The 25,230-nt window shown below is 41.7% G+C and overlaps 3 protein-coding genes across 6 annotated transcripts in view; all 3 read right to left on the minus strand.

Moving 5' to 3' along the window:
• The window catches only part of MRPS6 (mitochondrial ribosomal protein S6), a 67,417-nt gene extending 47,383 nt beyond the window's left edge, over window positions 1-20,034 (minus strand). The window contains exon 1 of the mRNA XM_045389277.3: window positions 19,867-20,034. Within this exon, the coding sequence (XP_045245212.1) occupies window positions 19,867-19,911 (45 nt within the window). The 5' untranslated portion in view covers window positions 19,912-20,034. The remainder of the gene's footprint in view (window positions 1-19,866) is intronic.
• Window positions 1-20,405, minus strand: part of KCNE2 (potassium voltage-gated channel subfamily E regulatory subunit 2) — a 298,859-nt gene extending 278,454 nt beyond the window's left edge. For both annotated transcript variants that reach the window (XM_065541398.2, XM_074034063.1), the window contains exon 1: window positions 20,343-20,405. The gene's annotated coding sequence lies outside the window, so the exon portion shown is untranslated. The remainder of the gene's footprint in view (window positions 1-20,342) is intronic.
• SLC5A3 (solute carrier family 5 member 3) overlaps window positions 1-20,405 on the minus strand; it is a 32,811-nt gene extending 12,406 nt beyond the window's left edge. The window contains exons 1-2 of one of the 3 annotated variants that reach the window (XM_045389275.3): window positions 19,867-20,034; window positions 18,966-19,254 (exon numbers count right to left, since the gene is read on the minus strand). The gene's annotated coding sequence lies outside the window, so the exon portion shown is untranslated. Of the gene's footprint in view, window positions 1-18,965; window positions 19,255-19,866; window positions 20,035-20,342 lie in introns of those variants that run through there. The other 2 variants (XM_045389276.3, XM_065541397.2) reach the window with 2 other exon arrangements.
• Window positions 20,406-25,230: the final 4,825 nt, after the last annotated feature.

Raw genomic sequence — 25,230 nt, forward strand, 5'->3', positions numbered from 1 at the left:
TCTCCTGAAAAAGAGACAAATACTGAATTTTCAAAGTTAATTGTAATTGCAGCTGACAGATCAATACGAAAAAACATTTTTATTCAACCTAATGCCTTCCACACATTAACTTCTAAGTGATTTCTCCTTTTGCAGTAAAGCAACCTCAGAGCAAAATGTTTTTCCATGCTTTTTCTCATGAATCTAGGCATTTTCCTTTTAAGTCCTATAAATGATACTAAAGCTCCCTCTTCTCAAAACTGTTCACAGCAGACCACAGTATTAGAAACTTTACAACACACTTCTCACTGACAAAAGGAGCTAAACATAATGCCTAGAGACCACTGTCCTACAAAATTAGGTTCTTAGGTCTAATGCAGAAAAAGCTGTCTGGATAGAAATGTCTCAATCCCATCTGCATGCCTTTTTAAAGCATTAAGCACTACAATAATTATGCTATGAAAAGTGATTTAAATGCTTTCTAAGTGTCAATGGCTGGCATAAATAAGATTGCCAGAGAAAAGCAAAAAAACAAAAAAAATCTTAAAAGTTGAGATTTGTATCACTTCATACCTGCCAAATACTGAAGATAATCATATTTCCATGACCACCTTCCCCACCCCCAAAAGTTTTCAAGTTTTTAAACAAATGCTTTGACATTATGTAGGAGGAATCATGTAAATTTTAAATAAAATCTAATCAGATGACTAGCAAACATTATTTAAAAGGGTACCTTTAAATGTTTCTGCGTAAGGGAAGCTTGTCAATTACAATGAAAACTGCTGTGTCAATTACAAGGAAAACTGCTGTTGGTAGTTATGAAACCCTGCCTCCAGGGCTCTCTGCTACCCAATAGCCATCCACGTCATCCTCAGGCCACTTGTTTCAATTTTCAGAAGGCTACCTGGCTAATCAGGTATCACTCTTCCCAATGGCAGTAGCAACCATGCTTTCCAAAGAAGGGAAAGAAAAACATTGGGTATTTGTGGTTTTATCTGGGGGGGAAATAGGGTGGGTTATGCGTCATAGTAGCTGCTGCAGCTTATTTGTTCAGAGAACAAAGTGCTCAAAAAGAAAACAAGCACTTCCTCAATCACTGGGAAGCACTGTTACTATCAGTAACATTGTTTTTCACTGTCAAATCTGATTTACGCAAGGTAGATATAGAAGCTATATTCTGCTGTCTGATGAATGCTCAAACTACATGAAGTTCTCATGCTAGCCCTAACTCCTAACTTCTCTAGTAAAGTTGCTCTGCCCACAGGAGAGGTAGCAGAGAATAGCCTAACACTAGCTCAAGGCTGAATTCTCAAATCTCGGCCTAGGCTTCCTCAGATCCTTCAAAGCCACTGCAGACAGTTCCCTTCTCACTGGATACCATACCAGTCTGTGGGTAGGTTTCTAGATTTTTCCAACTTAAAATACATGCAGAGACCAGCACCTGGTAAAGACTGGAAAAGGAAAAACAAAACCAAAAACAGGTCAATTTAGTTTGTAGGAATATATAAAATACTATAATGCAATACAGCTATATTTTACACTCTAGTCATAGTCACAGCCTTGAATTTCAGTCTTTCAAGAGATAAACTGTACATTCCTTAAAAATGGTTCTGAATATACAGTATGTTATATATATATATGTTTTTCTTCCTTTTAAAGAAAAAATACAATGAGCACTGTCCAGGGTTCCCTTATTTTTACAATATACATGGAAGAATCTTCAGCTAACATGAGGCTTTTTAACTTGTATTTTTATATTTATATATGCCTATTGTCACAGTTCACCATTCAGGCAAACCTCTCAAGTAAAAATTATAAGACAATAAAATAGGTACAGTTATGAAAAGCTTGTAAGTGGGTTCCTTGGTAGTCCATTTTTTTTCTTAAAAAGCTTCTGTAATGGGACTATACTTGTAGAATGCAAAAAGAAACAGTTCCCTAGTGGTGATGAGCAGATTGAGCCAAACATTGAACACACAGGTGCTTTGAAACAGAGCAGATTCCCCTTCTTCCCAAAAGAGAAGGCAGCCTTCTCAGAAAGTAGTATTTTATTGTTTTGCAAAGAATTAGAATGCAGTTTTAGTTCTATTCCATGTATCTGGATTAATTAAATTGCAACTGAAGAATTAATCCAAATAGAGAAGTGTAAATGTAAATATTTGCTGCATTTGACCAAATAGACCAAATAGAGACAAAAAGGTAAGACCAAATTTAAATAACCACTTCCTTCAGGTGATATAACCACATTGACCAAAATGTAGTTATCATGACCAGATCTCTCCTGTACTATCTGGGTGACCATATCATTTATTTTCCAAACCAGAAAATTATTCTGGAACTATCTGTAAACTGCAGGATATATGGGCACACTATCAAAAAAATAATAAATAATAAAAACTAATAAAATTTAAAATCACCTGCCATAAAAACCAAAAAAGGAACAAGAAAAATTATCTCCTATACTCAGTCAGGGCTTCAAGTCATAATAAGTTCAATGACACAGGCAGGCCTGCAAAGAGTAGAATGCAATAATATTAAATGTGACCAAACAACCACCTCTTTAGCTTTGGAGTCAATTTACAAACCACACACTCAAGGTACAATCTGAGACGCCTAGCCCAGCACTCTGTCAATGGTAAGCGTGGTAAGTCCTGCTCATCCTCTGATCCAAACGAAAAATATTCACTTAGCTAATAATTTAGGGTTATAGAACACACAGACACCTCTGAAAACCTAATTACCTGAATTACAATCACTTTTGTGTAACCTACCAAAAACAAAAAACATGGGCATACCCAAGCTTGTTTTCTCCCCACCCCAACAGACAAGACAGATTTCATGATTCTGTAAGAAGGGAGGTGGGTGTAGGTACCACATCTATGTAGGTGGCATGGTACAGAAGAAAACAGCACAGCTTTTAAGGGGTGGGATCCATGCTCCGTCACTTCCTAACTGTAGGATCTCAGGCAACAACTTCATCCCTATGAGCCTCAACTGTCTAGCTTTTAAAATGAAACCAACTTGCTCCTTATGATTTATAAGGAGTAAGTAACACAGAAAGCTAGTATTGCCCAGTGCAATGGGGAGGGTGGCTCAGTAAATGTCAGTTTACTCCCTACAACCTGAATATACTAGAAGTAATATTAGTTCCTTTCAAATTAAACTGTCAACTATGTGCAAGGCATATTAGGATCTTTCCAAGTTATTTATATATAGAAGAACTAGACAAAATAATGCATTAAAGACACAGCTCTAACATTTTAGACTCCCAACTGTCTCATCAACTATTAGCTCCTACTTAAATCACTTCAAGTAAAACACAAAAAGAAAAAATTTATATAAAATTCTTAAGACTTTTCATACAAGCTTTCACTTTTGTCACCTTGACTCAAGGTCTAGGAAAGCAAATTCCAGCTGTGGAAGAGACTCCCAATGCTTGGTGCAAAGTGTATGTGTACTCACACAGGACTGTCCTCAACCCTTGCTTACTTTAAAAATGTGGAGCTAGGGTATTGTAGCGGTTCATCAGTAACACAGAGCAAAACAGGTTTTCCTAATACAACTGGCCTGAACTCCAGCCAGTTTTAAATTGTAAGTGGAGCTAAAGACAACACCACAGATTAAGTATCCATAATCCAAAAATCAAAAATCTGAAATGCTCCTCCCAAATCCAAAACTTTTCGAGCACTGACAAGATGCTCAAAGGAAACGCTCACTGGAGCATTTGGGGTTTGGGATGTTCAGATTTGGGATGCTCAGCCACCAAGTAATATGCAATATCCCACAATCCAAACACTTCTGGTCCCAAGCATTTAAGATAAGGGATATTCAACCTGTACCATAATGCTTTAATCCTACCTAAAATATAAAGAATTGCCCTTAAATCTTTTTGACAAAACATTTCTATTAAACTTGCACCCTCAAGTTTTTAAAAGTTAATAATTATACAAAGCTCTGACTGGACTCAATTGGTGCTGAAGCTGTATTCTGATGCGTGAAGTTGAGGCAGAGTAGAGAGGGACTGCGGCCCTCCTCCCAACCCTCTACCACCAGAACAGCTCTACTTTTATCAGTTTCTCCCGGGACAGGAGTGGGGAGAATGGATAATTTCCCAAGTAAACCATTTCCTCAAATAAAATCTTATTCACCTAGAAAAGTTCATAAACCACCAGATTTACTTCACCCATACACACTCCACCCAAGATATATTCATTTTAACCCGATTCTACCAACAAGTTTGGCTCATCATGAATTTTTTTAAAGAAATCTCAGAGAAATAAGACCTTATAGATATGACAGTCAATGAGGGAAGAACAACTATGAAACTACTACTGGTTTTAACTTTTATGTGAAAGATACTAGATCACATATAGGAGCCAACTCCCAACAACCCATTTTCTTAAAGATAAATGAAAACATGAAATAACAGGCCAGGCATGGTGACTCACACCTGTAATCCCAGCACTTTGGGAGGCCAAGGTGGGTGAATCACTTGAGGCCAGGAGTTCGAGACCTGCCTGGCCAACATGGCAAAACCCCATCTCTACAAAAAACACAAAAATCAGCCAGGTGTGGTAGCACGTGCCTGTAATCCCAGCTACTCAGGAGGCTGTGGCGAGAGGATCGCTTGAACCCAGAGAGGCGGAGGTTGCAGTGAGCCGAGATCACGCCTCTGCGCTCCAGCCTGGGCGACAGAGCGAATCTGTCTCAAAAAGAAAAGAAAATATGAAATAACAGAGCAGTAATGCCTATTACTATGTAATCTCGACCAAAACATTTGTGTAACTCAATGAGAATTCAAGAGGCTCAACACTATCTGCTTGTAAAAGACTGTTTATCAAAGATAAGTGAACTATAAATAATGGAAATTAAAAAAAAAAAAAAAAAACTTACACTAACCTAAGTCCTAACACCATCTAGGTACTATGTCTAGTTTTATGTGCATTGCTTTAATCCTTTTAACAATCATGAGATAAGTACAATTATTATGACCATTTTACAGATGAGAAAACTGAAGCCATGAGGTAGTATATTTCACTCCAGGCCACAGTTGTTTGTGTTAAAGCCAGGATGTGCACTCCCATCTGTATGTCTAAATAGCTTTTGCCCTTAATCACTATGCAATACTACCTTCAATGAAAAGGACATTACTGACAGGAAGAAACATTAACGATATTGATAAAAGATCATGCATGTTTAAAAAGTTGTGCTTGAAAATACCCAAGATGGGTATATAACAACTGTTAACAAAGTAAGACTGCAAACAGCACGTAAGATAAAAACCAGTTGAAATCTTTGTGTGATCATATGAATGGATGTGTATGGAGAAAACAAAGAGATTAAAAACAAAAAGAAGTCCCAGGCATAGGCTTCATATACTGCAAAGCCCGGATGAGTCAGCTGTAAGACCAGACCCATCTATGTTCTCACCATCCAAGTTCAAGGCTTTTTGCCTTCATTCTTTTTATCAGTGTTAGTCATTCCACCAGAGGGGGAAAAATAGTAAGTCTTAAGGCGTATTCTATACTTGACCCAGTCATCACAGGCCATAGGATTCTATCTTAGCCAATCTTTATCTATCAACTCCCAAAACTTTAAAACATTAAGCTGAAAGAATTAGCTATACAATCTACAGATGCGAGGGTTCTCACAGTAAAATCTATGGACAACTGCTCTTAATGGATGAAGTGTTGTAGCTGCCTGTTGTTCAGGGTTATGAATAATTTGCTTTTGCCCAAAAAAACCTGTTCTACTCTCAATCCTCCCCATATCAGAATAGCAACTTCATCCTCACTACTGCTCAGTCCAAAAATTTTAGTCATCCTTGACTGCTCACTTTCTCCCTCAACCCACATGCAATCAATCCATCAGCAAAGCCTGTTGGCTCTACTTAAGATACATCCAGAATCAAAGACAACTACTAGCACCTTGGTTCAAATCACCAATCCATCTCACCCAGATCACTGTCCTGGCCTCTTGTCTCCATGCTTCTGCCCTTGGCCCACTACAGGGCACAAGCACAGCAAGCAGTCAACCCTTTCATCACAATGGACCAAACTAGCCTCTGGGACTGGCTATTTCCTATGCAGGCAACACTTTGTAACCCCAGATTTCCACAAGACTTGTCTCCTCTTTTACGTCTTTGCACAAACTAACTTCCCTGACCATCTTAATGCCTCCTCTCCAACTTTGTATTTATCCACAGTACTCCACACCTAACATGCTATAAAACTTAAACGTTTCTTCTGTCTCCTCACTACCATGTATGTAAACTCCATGAGGGTAGAATTTTCTGTGTTGTTCCCTGATGTGTCCTAGTGTCCAGAACACCATCTTACATATTACAGGTGCTCAAATGTTAAATAAACAAATCAAATATTAACAACTAAGTTCTTCACCATCAAGACTGCTAAACTTCCAATATCCTATATTACCGTAGACAGTGAGTTTTTTAAGCGACAAGAGATGCAGATTAAAGAGGCCTAAAGGGAAAAAGAGTCTCCTCCCTCCCCCATCAGTGATCTGCAATCTCAAATAGCTCCAGTTGAGGGTATGTGGAATGACAAGGCAAACTGGACTAGGCAAATACATTCACTCAGATAAAAATCTAAGTGGACCATGACATAGTAAAAACCTGTATCTAAAGCCACCATCTCCCTCAACCTACCGCCTACCACCAGACTGGTCCACTTCCCTTCACTGTGCTAACTCCACTGTGTAATGTGTTTCGAGTTTTACTGCTGCAATTGTCAACATCCACCTCCTAGTGTGCAGTGATATGTGCAGACCTTTCCTGTGCGTGTCTGTCTGGCAATTGTTTCCACACAGCTGAAAGAGCAGGTCAGTGCCGGCAAGCAACAATTCCCTTCAGCTCACCCAACAGAAACCCAAGCACCCTGATATGAACTCATGAAGAACTCCCTCTTCCACCTCTCCATTACAGTTGGGTTCAGTTCCCACAAAACTAAAGAAGTTATCTTAGTAACTAGCATTTACCAAACACCATGTGCCAACCACTATTTTCACACTACATGTTTGAGCTCATCTAATCCTCACAAAAACCCCAAGAGGCAGACATGATGATTCCCAATTTACAAATGAGAAAACTGAGGACATCTGAGAGGATCACTAAGGGAGTTCATGAACATCCTTTCTGAAATAAAGATGAAGAATGCATCCTTTTACAACACTTTTCAGGAAGACATACACACACACTAAACCTACAAATAAACACAAGTCAGATAAAATCCAGCTAACTGATGCAAAAGGACTAATGTAATGAGAAAAATCACCACGGGTAAGCCCTGAAGTAATGCACCCAGGCTATGAGTACAGGGATGCTACAACCTTCAGGAGAAAGGCTGCTGGAAGACTTCAAAATGGATGGATGAGGCTGATAATATCTGTACCCACACCAAGAATTAATCTTTTCTCTAAAATGCAAACATGTGTCCCTCTTGATGTGATCTATCCCTCCCAAGACCACTTAAGTGCTCTTACAAAACAAAACAAAAGCTGAATCTAATCAAATTTCTACCTATGGGTCTAGAGAAATTACCTGGAATAGAAGAATGTATATATAAACAGCGTAAGTGACCAGCCAAATCCAGAAAGGTAAAGAGTGGGGGAAGCTGTTACAGAGTAAGAGACTTAAGGTCATCAAGTAAACATAACTTGTGGACCTTGTTTAGATTCAGAGTCAACCAAAACTGCAGAGAGACACTTTAGACAATTCAGGGAATTTGAACACGAACATTAGGTGTTAAGGAATTGTAGTTAGGTGTGACAAAGGCACTACAGTTGTTTAAAAGTCCTTATTTCTTACATACTAATTACTTACAGGTGAAATGATATACCTAGGTTTGCTTTAAAGTACTCCTGTAATAACTGATTCAGTCACCAACAGATGCTAAAACCAATGGAAGATTGTTGGAGAACAAAATATTCAGTCTCAAGTTTGTTACTCCATAGATCACTTAATACAAAAGGGAAATAGGGTACATTTACAATGGCGCATTCTGGTGAATGTCACCTAACCAAATGACTGCTTAACAAAGTGGTATGCCTCCCGATGTGATGCACTGACATCTCTATAGAATATTCATTCATGTCAACAATGTCTAATTTAACTCTAATCATGAAAACCAACTACGGTCAACTCCAAAGTGAGGGATTCTGTAAAACAGTAGGCCTGGACTCCAAAACTCCTCAAAGTGCCACTGTTATTAATCACAAAGGCTTTGGAACTGTTCAAGGAGACTAAACAAGTAAATACATGATCCTTGATTGAATACTGAATTAAAACACTAAAAACTATTACTGGAAAAATGGCATAAATTTCAATATGAATTGAATATTTGGTGGTAGTATCATATCAATGTCAATTTCGAATGTGATGGCTATGTTGTGGTTAGGAAGAAGGCCCTTATTCCTAAGAAAGGTATGTCAAGATGTCTGCAACTCTCAAAATAATGCAGATTAAAAAAAGATAACGCATATTCTAACAATTAGTGATCTATGCAAAAATCATACAAGTGTTAAATGAACTGTTCTTACAGTTTCAAATTTTTTTAGTCATGTTAGCCAAGGGAAATTAATGGAAAAAAATTTTAAGATAAAGAAAATAGAGGTGAGGAGACTGAAAATTAACAGTTGAAGCTGAGCAATGGGTACAATACAAAGTTTCATTAAACTACTGTATTTACCGTTACGTATGTCCAAGTCTGTGTTTTAATTCTTCGGTTTTTCCATTTGTAAAATGGAAATCACTCTACCTAACCTTAAGATGGCTAAGAATTCAAAAGAATTGTATATATGTGTGTGTGTATAATATCCATATATGTGTGTACATATATCTTAAATACATACACACACCTACATAACCCCTGCACCCCTACTTCAATCAACTGCTAAGGTTAGGTATTATTATCAACTCATCCGGCCTCCCTCAAAGGCTAGCAACTTTAAGGTTTATAGAGGTAAAACATCCTAACAGGTCAACTTTGTGTTTTTTTCTGTTCTCCACCTACTTGGTTCCAATTTTACGTTTCTAGAAAAAAACTGTTTCTAGAAGGAAATAGTTTCTACTCATCTTTCCATGTGAGTAAGGCAGAAAACCTAAGCACAAGCATGTTCCTGGTAGACCAGATTATAATTCTCCAGGCCAAGTTATAAACAGAAGATTCAGAAATTGGGGTATTTCCTCTGAAAGATACTTTTTAGTTGGAAAACTTTAAAACCTTCTAATTTTCTCTAACGTTTGGAGAATATAACACTCAAGAAGTAAGAAGTAAGACCACAAATAGGGTAACTTTAACAGTATTTGGATGGACTGGTAGAAATTATGCCCTGAATTAAACCTAAGAAATAAAAACAGAAACATGGTATTCTAGATTATAAAGGCAGCTGGATTTTCCTCTTATATTGCAAACATAGGACAAGTAAAGGGATATAAAAATCCAGGGACATAGGGTCACAACTGTTTTCTTTGGATGCCAGTTGATAGGAAATCTTGAAATTATCAATAGTTGGCCAGGTGCGGTGGCTCACGCCTGTAATCCCAGCACTTTGGGAGGCCGAGGCGGGCGGATCACAAGGTCAGGAGATCGAGACCACAGTGAAACCCCGTCTCTACTAAAAATACAAAAAATTAGCCAGGCGCGGTTGCAGGCGCCTGTAGTCCCAGCTACTTGGGAGGCTGAGGCAGGAGAATGGCGGGAACCCAGGAGGCGGAGCTTGCAGTGAGCCGAGATCACGCCACTGCCCTCCAGCCAGGGGGACAGAGCGAGACTCCATCGCAAAAAAAAAAAAAAAAAATGAAATTATCAGTAGTTTCCAATGAGTCCATCCTAATCAGATAAAATACTTAAGAAAATGACATTAGGAAAAATGTTTTCTTCAATCTTCTTACACACACAAAATTTGCAAAAACTCCTGGCCCTTACTTAGTCCACACATGAGAATGGCATTCCCACGAGACCAATAATGCTACCAAAGTCTGCAAGACAGACTCCCTAATGGAAACTTGGTGTCTTAAAGCTTCAAGATACTATACTTCATGCAACTGTTTTCTCATATGACTATTAACAAAACAGAAGGCAAGCAGTACACCAACAGAAGAAAGGCAATCAAAACAACCCATGACTGGGTCATTTGCTTACTTAACAGCGTCAAGCAGTTAAAAAACAAAACCACACACTTCAGTGCCATACACCTTTCCTACAACATGCCTGACAGAGCCTACTCTCAAATTTAGCTTTTCAACTGAGCAACAGAAATTCACCTTAAATCTGAATCAAAACCAGACTGAACAGATATTTTATAATCAGAATTCATACATAGGGCATCTGAGCACAAAATGAAAAGGGAGCAGATATCTGGAACTTATACTGATTCTGCACCTTTCTAATGGCAGCAAAGACGACACACGGATTTGCAGGAGCATCTTCCCAGCAGCTGAAATGCAACCACAACACTGCACTTCTGATCACCACAATGAGAATTTTCTCAAACTGGATTATATCCACAGCAACCTGGCTACTATAACTGCACTTGGTTTCTTCAGCTGACAAAATTAAAGCACTTAACCACCAGGGTAGGTGTTACAGAGAAATTTTTAAAAACTGAAGTCTAAACAAAGACAAAACCAGGAATTCTCGATTCTGGGACAGAAGCAGAAAAATGCCAGTTTATGAGGATTGAGGGCTGCAATAAAGAAAGTTTTGCTAAGTCTGTGCTTTCACTTGCAATTTCACTTGCAATTTCATCTACACCAACCTCTATTGAGGTATGCCCAAAGTGGATAGAAATTCCCTTACCTGGGACTGTAATCATAGTAAAAATGATTGGAAGGGAAAGCAAAACAAGTCAATTATACCATGGGCCAAAAGGTAAGTAAGAACAACCTGGGATCTGAGTTCGTTTTATTTGCAATTTGATGTTATCTATCTGGAGTGGGAGTGAAAGAAACAAAAGACAAAAAAAAGTAAAGTTAGTCAAGGTAATAACTTGGCTTCTATTTCATGGAAACACAAAGCCTGGTCAAAAATAAAAATGTCATCACGTCCCTGCTCTATACTCTTTACTAAGAGAGCACCTGAATTTTTTTCATGGTAATACTATTTTCCAAGGATCACGGGTAAACTATTTTTAATTCCACAGATATACTCTGAGCAAAAAAAAAATATTTTCTAGACAAAGCAATCTTTGCATGCCAATAGTATTTCAAACACCTAAGAGGTTAATACAATGCGTACAAATCATATTGTACTAATACATGCCTAAAATAAGCAATCACTCAGACACTGAAAGAAAAAGTGGACTGCGAATATCACTCCCTGACAGATTACACGGTGCAGCTCTGAAGCCTACATGTACATTTTAGCCTAAATGGACATATACAACCCAACAATCCTTAACTATAGATACTTTTAAGAATTGAATGTGCCTGCCATCACTGAAATTAGTCCTATTGTAAACCAGTGACCAATTAACAAGGTGAGCTTTGTCAACATAGATGCTAAGAGGTTTACAGGCTACCTACAGCTAATTACCTGAATATCTAGATTACAAAATGAGAGCCAACCTAACCCACAGATACATTACATTTGATCCATGGTACCTACGTATTCTTCAATTAGTTGGCAACATCTTAAAAACAAAACAAAACAAAACAAAACCACACACACAGATTTCCTATAAAATCTGGATTTCTGGCTGGTAGTAGGAAGAGAGAAAAAAAGCTGGCAAAACCAGTCCCATACCCCTCATGGCAATAATAGATGGGAGCAGAGTAGTAAGTACCAATACCACTAAGTCAAACATTTACTGAGCAAGAACTGTATTTCAGGTTTGATCTAGTTTGGGATTCTGATGAAATAAACTTAGATATAACAATAACTTTTATCTTTTGGAGTTTCATTAATAAACTGGGAATAATGAAAAACCAGGCAATGAAGTTCACAGCAACTTGCCTAAGATCTTAAAGCTACTTTAATGACAGAACTACACTTAACTACCTCCAAGGTCACATAACCACTTTTATCTTCAAATGCCCTCCCAAATGAATTACTTCCATTTTACGAAGAAGGAACTGGGGATCCAAAAGGTTAAAGTCCTTAGGAAGTAGGTGCTAGAATCCAAAACCCAGTCCCAGCTGCCTCTAAAGCTCCTTCTAGTCTCCCAATGCCAGTCTTTTGTTTATCCTATGGTAACACATCCAGTATCTTCATTTCAGATCTTACAAGGTTTTTCTACTCATTTATAATAGAAAACAAAAAAATCAGCTATTTTCTATAAAGCAGAAGCCTTCATACCCAAAGCCATATCCAGTCATAAAACCATATATACGTACCTTAAGTATTTCATTATTTTATTTAACACACAAACATACATTCATTTGCCAACCTCAATATGGGGGTCATGACAAGCACTTGGAGAATGGAATCGATGACTTGGAGTTCCCTGATGATTTGAGTTCCTTCTGCTTGATCTAAGTGACATCTATAAATGGCATTATCTACAATTTCCAGTTTCAGCTTCATTAAAGTGGAAAGTTTTAACAGATCCTTGTAAAACACTCCACATACAGAATCCTCCTATTATTTTTCCTCCCAAACTTTGAGTCATTCAGCCATATCTAATTCTACAGCCATTATTTTAATGACTCACCTTTTATCAAGTCTTCCCAAAGAATCCAACTTGGTTTTCAGGAAACAAAGGTTCGCACTCATTTCATCAGCTCACATGATATTTGAATTATTTTATAGAAACAAGATTATCTGTCATAAAATAGTCTTGGAAATCAACACAACTTCTGGCAAACATACAACTCACCCAGCGTGAGCAAAGTGCACTGACTTGTAAGCAAACTATTAGCCTGAGGTCAACATGCTGTATCATAGCAAATAACTATTTTAGAGAGATGAGAGTAGTAAACCCTCAAGGCAGCTTAGTGAGTATCTACCATATACGCAAAACATAGCAGAACAGAAATGAAAGACTCAACTCTCAAGAATTTGTAATCTAGCAAAGGGGGTAAAACACATTCACCAATTAATTATAATACAAAGTAGAAAGTGATCCATGTGATAGGAGACATGTGATGAGACTCATGCAACCAAAGCAAAGATTAGTCTATACTCCTAATGGTGCAGGCCCTTGACATTTGTTTAATGTACCAAATGAGTTAAAATGAACTTGGAAGAACATGAGACTGGTTTTTCATGGCAGTGGTGGGGTATTGTTGAAAGGGAGGGCGTTCCAAACAGTAAAACAGCAAGATGCCAGCACCAAAGAAAATAAAATGCAATGGTATAAGAATCTGCACAACTTTGTTTACTGGGCATATAAAATAATTTGGAAAAAGAACTGGAAGATGAGGTTAAAAAAAATAAGTTGGGAGTCATATCTGAGGCAGCCTCAGATGCGACTTCATGCTGCATGTATTTGAAAATGAGAAGTATGCAGTAATTCAGCAACAAGGTTGATACAATCAATTAGTGTGGGAATCAGAAAGCCATCACTTAACAATGCTTTCTACCATTTCCTTGTTAAAAGTGCACCTATTTAGGTGTTTTAAAGTATCTCAGGGACATATATTTGCACTACAAGTGTATTTACAGGTATTAGCTATCCTCCCCTCAGTAGTATGTCAGGAGACCAGCTAAGAAACTGCAAGAGTCTAAGGAAGAAACAACCATGAGCAGTTCAACTAGGGCAGAGAAGACTATATGTGATTGAGACTGCAGGAAAAGAAAGAACTGGATTTGTTCAGGCCCAGATGACAGAAGACAGAGAAGCGATAAACAGAAATCAGCAATAACAGAGGCAACTTTGGGGATAGGCAATACATTTAAGTTTTTAACCACACTGAGTTTGCAGTGCCAAGGGGATACCCAGGAGGCCATAACCAGCACAGAAGACAAAAGGAAATGCCAGAGTTGTCAGCTTGTTAAAAAAGGCAGCAAATCATCCACATGAAGGTTAAAGGAATTGTACATAAAGAGAACAGGGCCTGTAATCCCAGCACTTTGGGAGGCCAAAGCAGATGGATCACGAGGTCAGACTGAGACCATTTTGGCCAACATGGTGAAACCCTGTCTCTACTTAAACAAACAAAAAAAAAATACAAAAATTAGCTGGGTCTGGTGGCACGTGCCTGTAAATCCCAGCTACTCAGGAGGCTGAGACACGAGAATTGCTTGAACCCAGGAGGCAGAGGTTGCAGTGAGCCAAGATCGCGCCACTGCACTCCAGCCTGGCAACAGAGGAAGACTCCGTCTGGAAAAAAAAAAAAGAAGAGGAGGAGGAAGGGAGAAATCAGGGGAGTAACATCAGAAAACAGCACCATAAGAAGCCAAGAAAAATGTTGCACCTAGAAAATTGTGTCTATACACTCTAAATCAGGGGCTGCCACATTTCTTCTGTAAAGGACCAGAAAATAAATATAAACAAAATACAGGGTCATGTTCCAATGTAACTTTACTTATGGACTCTGAAAAGTGAAAGTTTTATGAAATTCAAATGTCATAAAGTATTGCTGTTTTTTTCCCCACCTATTTAAGTGTAAAATCTTTTCCTACTTCACAAGCCATAAAAATACAGGTGACAGATGAGATCTGGCCTGAAAGCCACAGGCTGCCAACCCCTGCTCTAATTTCAGAGCAACAAAAAGGATAAGAGGTTGAATTAACTGTCACTTTCCAAACCCAAGGGCAGTTCTTCCTTTAGACAAATTGATAACTTACCATTCATTAATTTGACTAATTCCTTAAATAAGGATTCCCCTAAGAGGTAACCACATATGTTGATAACACGTGTCTTAAAAATACTGCCTTCCACTAAAAACAGATAAACTCATGAGTATATTGGAAATTCTAACCAAAGCTAAGAACATGAAACAGGAAAAGTTTGATAATTAAATAGCAACAGCTTTTTATAACATGAGCAATCACACAGTATTTTATCATCTGTTCTCTACCCTTCCTTCCACCTTGATGTTAAACCCCATTCTGGTATTCCAGGTTTCTTTTAGATGAGTTAAACATGCAGTAGTACAAACACAGCAAGACACTAGATGAAAAATATTACTTCAGAATTTCCCAGTCATTGCTTTTGAACTCTTAATTTTCTTGAAACTGATTTTATAATCTAAAAGGTTGGAAGATTCGATAACAGTCTGCATACAATACTAGATATAACCTAGATTTTTAAAATCTAGAAACATCAGTATTGAATGTATGAGTCATGAATTAAGAAAAAAAATTAGTGCAGAATGTCAACTTCTGACAAGCAGTCTTCACATATACAAACCATATCTGGTGCGGAAGGACTCCTTACCCCCAAGCCATTCCTTGTACCTTAGCTGTAGCTCAGGGGCAGGAACAGGACTCCTTCCTTCTTCAATAGCTTGCTGCGGCAATAAGCTGTAACCCAAGAAAATTTAATACCAAATCAAAGTATAACATTGTTCACAGGGTCAAGTCTTCCAATACTGGGTAACTATTTTAAGTTGCCTGGTTTCAAGCAGATAAAACACAAAGAGATTATTAAAGATACAAGGCTAAGCTGTTTAGGGAGGGCCCATGGGAAGAAAAAAAAGACTTGACCACTTGACAGCTAGATGTTTCGGGTTGAACTGATGTCTCCCACCAACACACAGCAGAAACTTCACTACTTCCTAGTTGGCAAATGGTTGCCAAGCAAGCTAAGCAAGCCACAAGGACCTAGGGTTGACCTGACTAATACATGAGTTTATTAGCACCCTCCATCTCCAAAAGGTATCTAAAATACAGGCGCTTCATAGGCATTACTTTCAGAACATCCTAACTTGAATAGAACTCTACAACAAATACAAAACTTTTGCCAGGTGTTCTAATCAAAAAAGGCTTGCTAGTTTAGAGAAAAACTCTTCATCACCCTACCAGAAAACCAATTGTTTTCTACATTTTAGGAACTGATTATTATACTTTTCCATATTTAAATTAAACCAAGTCAGAACTTAAATTCAGATTACATAAAACTCCCTACCCTACAAAGTACTATTTCAATGAGCTATCTTAATATAAAATATTATATTTTTGTACATGCAATCATTTAGCAAGTGAACTAGTTATTAAGCCATTAACCTTTAATTCTTCACGTAAAAATTCCTGACCACCAATGAGAAGATTTCAGGAAAAGTATTATCCCAGGGCTTTCATAATCTAAATATGCCAACTGTGAACACCTTCAGGGCAAAGGGCATGAGAAGTAATTGGTGTTCATAAAGTAAATAACTAAAGAATACATATGTATTGCACAGCTTTCCTCAAATTTCTTCTTCCTGTATACCGAAGGCATAAAAAGTGTCTACAAAGTTTTGTTTTCTCCTAAACTCCTCTACATTACACAGTATGTGGCTTTACCATTCATGTATTGGCACTTCAGCCTTTTACCTAACTGAAACACCAACCTTTAAAATCTAATTATCAAGTGAAACCAAAGGGCTTCAACCATTTTCCCACTCTCAAGAAAACTCTCTCACCAAATGTATGACCCCTTCTCCTCATCTACCTCAAAGTTCTCATTGCAGGAGGGCAGGGTAGAGGTGGATCTAGACCTCACCATCTCACAGGCAATCCATTTCTTTTTCCATTGTCAGAGAAGGTCTTCCTCACACTGAAGTGAGGCTATCTGGGACTGCAGCCTTGGTCTCTCCTTTGTGGCTATGTCCTTTCACATTACAGCCTTTGAATACTGTGTTTTCCAGAAATTAATAAAACTCTCTTGAAGGTATCTGGTATGGGTGTAACAGGACTTTTGAAATCTTTTTATTCTGGAGACTCTTCCATAAATATGGTCTAAGACTGTTAAACAACTAGTTTTTCAAATTGCTTGTCACCTTTAAAGGCCTAGTTTCACAACATCCATCACTTTACTGTCATATTTCAGAATTTAACCACACTTTTACCTACTTCTCACGCTAAAGTAGGGATAAAACAGCAATAATTTTTATGTACACACATTTTTAAAAAATCAAGCTAAATGGTACCTGCAAATAAATTTCTTCTTAGAAAGACTAGTATCATTCATAAATGCCCAAACTTGGAAGTACAAAAGTAGATGCTCATAATCAACTCCCACTTACAAACTGAGAAAAACATAGTATTGGAATTTCTGGGTGACTAATTGTACAATTTTATAGTTCAATAGGACTTATTCCACATAATACACTCTGAAATCTTTCAATGGGGGTTCCCACAATTGACTTTGCTACAATGCAGATACTGTGAGAACCAACACATGATCTGTATTTTAAATTTTAAAATTTAGTAAGCTCAATTTAAAGGAGTCAAGCTAGGGTCAAAAAAAAGTAATGAGGACAGGGAGGAGTGAATGCTCTCCAAACAGACTAAGAATGCTCTCCAGGCTGAGTACCACAGAGAAGAAACAGGAGAGCAGCTCTGGGAGTCCAAAGGCTGGAAAAACTATAGTTTCTTAACTTCCATATCCGCTGTTAAAGTTGCCTAACACAGCATTTTCCTCAATTCCAAGATGCATAAATGATCTGGAGGAGGAAAGGAAAATATATCATATTAAAGGGGTAAAGAGGTACATTTAAGAATCTAAAAACGTGAAATATGCAACTTAGAACTGAGGAGCTTCAGTAATACCGTTCTTGCAACAGAAGCCCAAAGTGCCTCAGGTTAAAACTGTGCTTTCTCCAGGGCCTGCTACCGGTGTGCAAACTCAGAGTCACATTTTTCATTTCATAAGCCTAGAGTTAACATTTTAAATCCGTTTCCCCCCAAATAGTCCTCCTATTTTAGAATCCTATTTTCCTACACTGAAAGCAAGCAAACTGGTCTAAAACCTGGAAGTCTTTGTTTGTGACACATTTACAAGCTACAGATAGGTTTTTGAACAAATAAGTGAGAAACTGTTGTTTAATATTACTTTATTTAGGTCAAGGATCTCAACATAACTTCACCATTGTACATAAGTCACCATTGTTACAGCCTTCTATCTACTGCCATGGGGCCTCTTTCTCCAAGAGGCAGTTCACCTTTATTACCTACTTTATAGGGTTTTTTTTTTGTTTTTTTTTTGCCCCCTTCCCTCATGCGGAAGATTTACGAGGAAGGTTATTAATTATTTTAACCAAATTACACTCGGTTGATCTGAACTAGAGTAAAAAATGGGTGCTCCACATCCAAAGGCTATGTTATTACAGGACATAAAAAAGTATGGTAAAAGACATACATTTAACTTATACTTGCAGCTATGTTAACCAAGATAACTGGCAACTATGGCAAAAACAAAGGGTAGTGCAAGTCTTCATTTCAAAGGTTTCAAAGGGTTACAGAATGCGCAAATATTATGCCTACAGGTTGCCTCTTTCAGTATCACCTGCTACCTCCCCAAGACAAGGAAAGTAAACAAACGGAATTTCAGTAACAAATTTCCCAGGTTCTACACTTCCTAAAACACATAGGTTAAAGGGAGGGCTTAAACAACTTCCACCTAATTAAAAATCTTCCCTTTTAATAATATTTTGTTTTCACTGCTCCTATCCTTTCCGAGTTACAAATCCCGGTAAGGGAGGAGGAGGGCCAAGAGGGATATTCAAGAGGCTGAACAATACAATCTTAACTTCTTCCAAATCCATGAAGAACAAGCTGGGGGACACAATGGCATGCCTGACCAGGCTGTCTGGACCTGATAGAGAGGCACTCGAGTCCTTTCCCAGTTAACAGTATGCAAAGCACACTTCCTAACAATCTCCCGACGCTCCGTGATTGTTAGTTTATCAATTGAGCTTAAGTTCAATCAAACTTGGTAATACTCCTCGCAATTGACCCAAAGCCTGATTCAAACGTAAAAATCCGTCCACCCCTCTAGCGCTGTAGGAAGCTGTGCTTCCAAAGTTCGGACGTGGTACAATGATTTTTGTTTATTACACCTGGTGGAGGAAAAACACAAAACCATACACCAAACTACGTTACCGAATTCCGAATTCACGGGAGAATGGGGATTTCGGCGACGACTTGAGGAGTACATGACCCAGGACAGAGGACGAAGTGAGCTGCCTCCGGGCCGCGGGCCCCTGTCCTTGGCCACGCCGTCACCTGAAGGGAACGAGCTGCTGGTTCGCTTAGCATCCCTCCAAACGTGAAATCATCTACCTCAAGATCAATCAAAAGCAGGGGGAATAAAGTGTCTTCTGGAGGCGCAAGAGAGGCCACAACTTGGATGAATGAAACTGGGCTAAGGGCACCGGGAGCGGGATTTTCGCTGAAGTCAGAAAAAGAAAAGTCAAAGATTTTTTTTAACATGAGAGCGACTGCAAGAGACGGGGATACAGACAACTGCACAAACACGCTTTGGAGGAACGCTTTATTGGGCGCGGACGTTCCGGGCGGCCGGCGGGCGCTAGAGTGGAGGCGGGCGGCGGAGGCCGGCAGGCGGCGGAGCGGGACGCAGCAGGCGGCGGCGGGGCCGGCGACGAGGCAGCTTCACGACTGGCGGGGACGGGCCGGAGCCGGGCTGGGCGCTCGCGCGTGTCCTCCCGCGGACCTTCCACTGGACTCCCGAGGGCCGGCGCCTGGATCGGGGTCGGGGCCCGCTCGGGCCGCCCCGCCCCCGCCCGGCCGCTTGCGAGGCACACCCTCCCGGACCGCGCACACGCGCAGGCACACCCCCGCCTCCCGCGCGCACGCGGCCGAGCCCGACCGGCCCACGCGCGCCCCCTCCCCGCGGACGCCAGCCGCCCGCCCGCCGCCCTGGCCTCCTCGGAGGAGTGCAGGAAGGCCCGGGGTCCCGCGGCCAGGGCGCGCGGGGGACGGCGGCCTAGCGGCAGCGGGGGCGCCCGCGCGGGAAGACCGGCTCTGAGGGAAGGTCACTTACCCGCTGCATGGCTTTCAGGATTAAAGCCAGCTCGTAGCGGGGCATGCCTGGAGGATCGGCGAGTACGGCTCAGAAGCGAGCTGGTTCCCGGGACGCGAAGGGGCGGGACGACGGAGACAGTGGGGACCTAAAGACTGCCGGGCCGGACGGCTCCCAGGCGGCGAAAGCACGCTCCGGCCGCGCGAGCCCAGGCTTAAAGGCGCTGGCAGCTGCGCAGACGCCGCGCCACGCCCCCTCGGCGCGCCCCGCCCCGCCCGCGCGCCCAGCCGCCGCCCCGCCCCCTCTACGCCCGCGGGCAGCCGCCACGCCCCCTCCGCAGCCCCGCACCCGCCGCGCCGCCCCCGCCCCGACCCCAGCCCAGCCCGCCTGCCGCGGCTAGGGGCGGCGCTGCAGACTCGGCCCAGAGCCGCTCGCGGCGGCCGCACGCCCCCTCGCGACCCTGCCTCCCCCTACCCGCCTCCCGCCATGCCTGCTACCTAGCTCTCGAACCGGCTGGAACTTTCTATGCCTTCCTTCTCCCGGGCGGCGGGAGAGTGAGTGCCCGCCAGTGCGCGTGCGCTGCGGTGCGGTCTCGTCCGTGCGCGCGCCCCTCGCCCGCGACTCCCCGGCACTAGGGACCTTCCCGGCGGAAGGCGGGGTCGCGGCCGGCCCGGGGGCTCTGCGGCCAACGGCTGCTCGCGGGGGTTCTGGAACGTTCCTGCTCGGGGTCGGTAGAGGGGTGACGCTTGCGCCCCCAGTCACAACCCTCAGGTCTGGCACGGCTGACCAGGCCCCCTACCCGGCGAGGGGCGCGCTGGCACAGGCCGTGGGCCGCGGCGCGCGGGCTCGGGTCTGATTCAGCCCCTTCGCGCTGCGTGACCTTGGGCCGGCTGCCTGTGCTGAAAGTGGGGACCCGATGCTTTGAGTGAGTTGATGCACGTAAACCTCCGAGGACGGTGCCTGGTACACACAGGCGCGATATGGGCGTTTGTGGTGTGCGCCTGATCTGTCCCCACGTGTTGTAGCCGAGGGCAGGCGAACACCTTAACCCTATCTCATTTCTTTAAATGTTTGCTCAGCTCTCACTTAAAGGCTAGGCTGAGTGCTTGGGAGACCCTTTAGCAACTATCTGCGGTGGGCGGGGGCCGTGCCTTCTGCACTTCCCATCCCTTTACACACACACGGTTCTCCGCCCTCCAGCCAGTGGCTCTGCAAATGCAGTTTTATCCAGCGGCCTTTCTTAGAGATTAAGTACCCTGCAGCTGAGGCCGCTGCCCCTTGCTTGCCCCATTAAAAGCTCTGTAAGTGGAGTGTTTGTCAGCTTAAAGTGCTTTAATGTTAATAGGTAAAGTTTAGTGAACACTTACTCTGCACTAGGTCCCATGCCAAGGCTGGTGGATGTGTCTCCTAAAATTCTCACAACAGCCCTGAGGTGACAAAGATTCTTTGCTTGGCCAAACTTTAGTCAGGCTTCTGAATCTTCTGCTAGGCCCATCTGTGCACTTCCTTGTAAAATCCAATTCTAGCACAGAACCTCCATCCCCTCGTAGCAGATCAGGTTCCTCATCTTTCTCTATCCCCCAGTCATGTCTTTTCACTCTGGCCTGAGTTCTACAAGAATCCTTTAGGGCCGGGCGCGGTGGCTCAAGCCTGTAATCCCAGCACTTTGGGAGGCCGAGACGGGCGGATCACGAGGTCAGGAGATCAAGACCATCCTGGCTAACACGGTGAAACCCCGTCTCTACTAAAAAATACAAAAAACTAGCCGGGCGAGGTGGCGGGCGCCTGTAGTCCCAGCTACTCGGGAGGCTGAGGCAGGAGAATGGCGTGAACCCGGAAGGCGGAGCTTGCAGTGAGCCGAGATCCCGCCACTGCACTCCAGCCCGGGCGACAGAGCGAGACTCCGTCTCACAAAAAAAAAAAAAAAAAGAATCCTTTAGATCGGTTTAGCCAGAATCCCTCTTACCCCGATGGTTCTTCTTAGTAATTTTACATGGCCATAAATTCCTACTTGCCCATGCTGCATTCAGAGTTGAGCCCACTCTCTCTCTCTCCCCTCTGCAAGACCGAGTTTCCCTGATCCCTGTACCCATCGCGTTGGTCCTGAATAAAGTCTTCCTTACCATGCTTTAGTAAGCATCATTGAGTAATTTTTTTAAAAAGAGGCAAGCACTGTTAACCCCATTTTAGGGATTAGGAAATACAGGCACAAAAAGTTTTGTAACTAGTCCAAGGTCGTAGTGTAATAGAAACAAAGTACTTTTAGCCATCACTCTACCCTTCTCGCCTCTGGTTCTCCTACCACACAGATGAAAATTCTGGTTGTTATTCAGTGGATTAACCATGTAGTCCACGTAAGCCAAGAATAGAGTACCTTTTGTCACCTTACCCAGAGGTTACCATTTCACATCCCATGCGTCTTTTGTGGCATATGGGAGGTAGGAGATGAACCCAAGTTTTCTGAGATAACTGGATTTTAACATTTTCTGTTCTTAGACTTGTCTACAACCCATGTTCTTCCAAAGAGAAGCCACACAGGTAATCGAAATTGCCTGGCTAAGTGTCAATTAACTTCACGTTTGGTTTAAACAAGCAGCATACTATAAATAACAGCAGGAAACAAGGAATTTCTGGACCTTCAGAAGTGAGTTACAGGCTGGGCGCAGTGGCCCACACCTGTAATCATAGTACTTTGAGAGGCTGAGGTGGGTGGATTCCAGCCTGGGCAACATAGTGAAACCCTGTCTCTTCTAAAAATACAAAAATCAGCTGGGTGCGGTGGCATGTGCCTGTAGTCCCAGCTACTTGGGAGGCTGAGGCAGAAGAATCGCTTGAACCCAGGAGGCGGAGGTTTCAGTGAGTGGAAATCACACCACTGCACTCCAGCCTGGGCGACAGAGCGAGACTCCGTTAAAAAAAAAAAAAAAAAGTCACAGATTTTCTAGAATGGTTCCACTTCCACTGTCCCCCCTGTTGTCAGTTACATCCCCCAATTTAGTAATGAGAAAATACAGACCCTGTAGTAATATGCCAAGTCAAACACTGAGGCAGCGCAATGATCTGACTTCAACTCAGAGCATTTCCTCTTGGAAGCTTCCTAGTTTTCCCCTAATGCCCAGGGATGAGTGAAGACCTGGCATCTTCTCTACCCCTCCTTCTAACTTAACAAGTGGTATAAGGAAATTAACCTGACTGCATAATACCTCACCACAGAGTCAGCATCCCCAATTCCTCCCAATCTGGTAGCCACCCACGGACTCATTCCATTTCTTAAAGGTAGAGAGAGGGCAGCTACTGTGATTTTCCCCCTTCAACCTTTTTTTGAAAAGCACAGAAGCTGCCGGGCACGGTGGCTCACGCCTATAATCCCAGCACTGTAGGAGGCAGAGGCGGGCGGATCACCTGAAGTCGGGAGTTGGAGACCAACCTGACCAACATGGAGAAACCCCGTCTCTACTAAAAATACAAAATTATCCTGGCGTGATGGCACGTGCCTGTAATCCCAGCTACTAGGGAGGCTGAGGCAGGAGAATTGCTTGAACCCGGGAGGCAGAGGTTGCAGTGAGCCACGATCGTGCCATTGCACTGCAGCCTGGGTAACAAGAGCAAAACTAAGTCTCAAATAAATAAATTAATTAAAAGCACAGAAGCAGAATGCTCGTGGCTTCATTTAAAAAAAAAAATTTTTTTTTTAATCACAAGGAATGCTGTTGCAAATTTAGTGTCTTCCTACTGTAACTACAAACTTAAATTCACCAAAACAATTTTTAACTTTATACTATGTATAGTCAGTGTAGTAAAAGTATAACATATTACTGCAGCATTTGATGTATTAATTTAAAAATGACTCTAACTCTTAGATTCTCCAAAGCATTTATTATGGTATGTGTTTAAGATTTGATTAACCGAAAGTTTGATTAATTTTCAAGTAAGTTTTTTTGAGGGGGAATAGGAAAGAAGAATAGGAAAAGAAGTTGAAATCCAGCCCTATTTGTGAAAAAGGAACCTCAAGATACACCCTGGGTCAGTTTAATCACCTTTACCTTCTTATTTTATATTGCTGTATAATGAGACTTGACCTTGAGCTTTCTAATCGTTAATCCTCAAAGATGGCCATTATTTTTATTACTGAGTCTAACATTTTGAGCATTAACTATGAACCAGAACCTATTTTAAATTATTTGTATGTATTAACTCTCAGTTCTCACCACAAAGATATGTATTATAACTGCCCCCATTTTACATGTAGGGAAAAGGAGACTTCATAAACATCTTCAGCAACTTGCCCCAAATTATGCAGAAGTCAGAGCCTGCACGCTTAACTCCAATACCATACAGCATTATGTTTACTAGCCAGTGCAAACTGAGCAACTATCTGTCGATCAACCAGCTTTTATTGTAGTCCTACTCTGTCCTCTCCCCTGGGTGACTGCAGTCTCCCACTCCTAGAACCCACATAACGCCCTCCCTTGAGTGGCCAGATTCTCCCCTTGCACAGACTTCTTCCTTCCGCCATGAAGCATATATAGGTCTCTTCTAGCTAGGGGGGAAAAAAAGCCTTATCATAACCCTGTTACCCTCTCGAGCTGTCATTATTTTCTTCTTTTCACAGCCCCAGACCCACTGCATCTTCTAGCCTTTGCACTCTCTGTTCCCTCATACCAGTCGTCACCACTGGCCTTCCATTTGCCCACCAAGTAGCAGTTTCCCGGGCATCATTGTCAGGGACCTCTCTGCAGTCCTGAGGGTCTCTTCTTGGCTATCCGTGATCCTATACTCTTGGGGTTTTCCTTTGCCTCCTTGGTCCCTGTGTCTGGCTCCTTTTTCCCCTCCTGTCCCTGAATGTGGCTGTTCTGCAAGCAAGAAGGTGTCTCAGCAGCAAGGATTTAAGGCAAGACTTGCCCATAACATGAGTTCCCGTGATCCAAGTGCATTGGAGTTTGGCTGTGAACAGCTTTAAACTGATCTTTCCTGCCAGAATCCCGGTTTACTGTAACAGTACAGGGGGGCAGTGGAAAGTGTATAAATGAGTGATCTCCTTGTCTGTAGATAAGGAAGCTGACACGAAAACAAGGTCCATTATTTATCCCAAGCCATAGAGCCCTGGGGTGGCACAATTCGAAGAAAAAACTTTTGCTTACCATATTCTCCTTCCTAGGCATGCACTGCGTGCTATGATGCCAGTTTTACTGTTGCTAATGGATTAATCCACTGTGAGTGTGATAACTCCTGTATTCTGAAAGGTGAGTTCTTTTTTTTTTTTTTTTTTTTTTTTGAGACAGTCACCCTAGTAGCTGGGATTATAGGCACCCACCACCATGCCCGGCTAATTTTTCTATTTTTAATGGAGACAGGGTTTCGCCATTTTGGCCAGGCTGGTCTTGA

The sequence above is a fragment of the Macaca fascicularis genome, chromosome 3, assembly GCF_037993035.2.
Source record: "Macaca fascicularis isolate 582-1 chromosome 3, T2T-MFA8v1.1".
In the NCBI taxonomy this organism is placed as follows: Eukaryota; Metazoa; Chordata; class Mammalia; order Primates; family Cercopithecidae; genus Macaca; species Macaca fascicularis.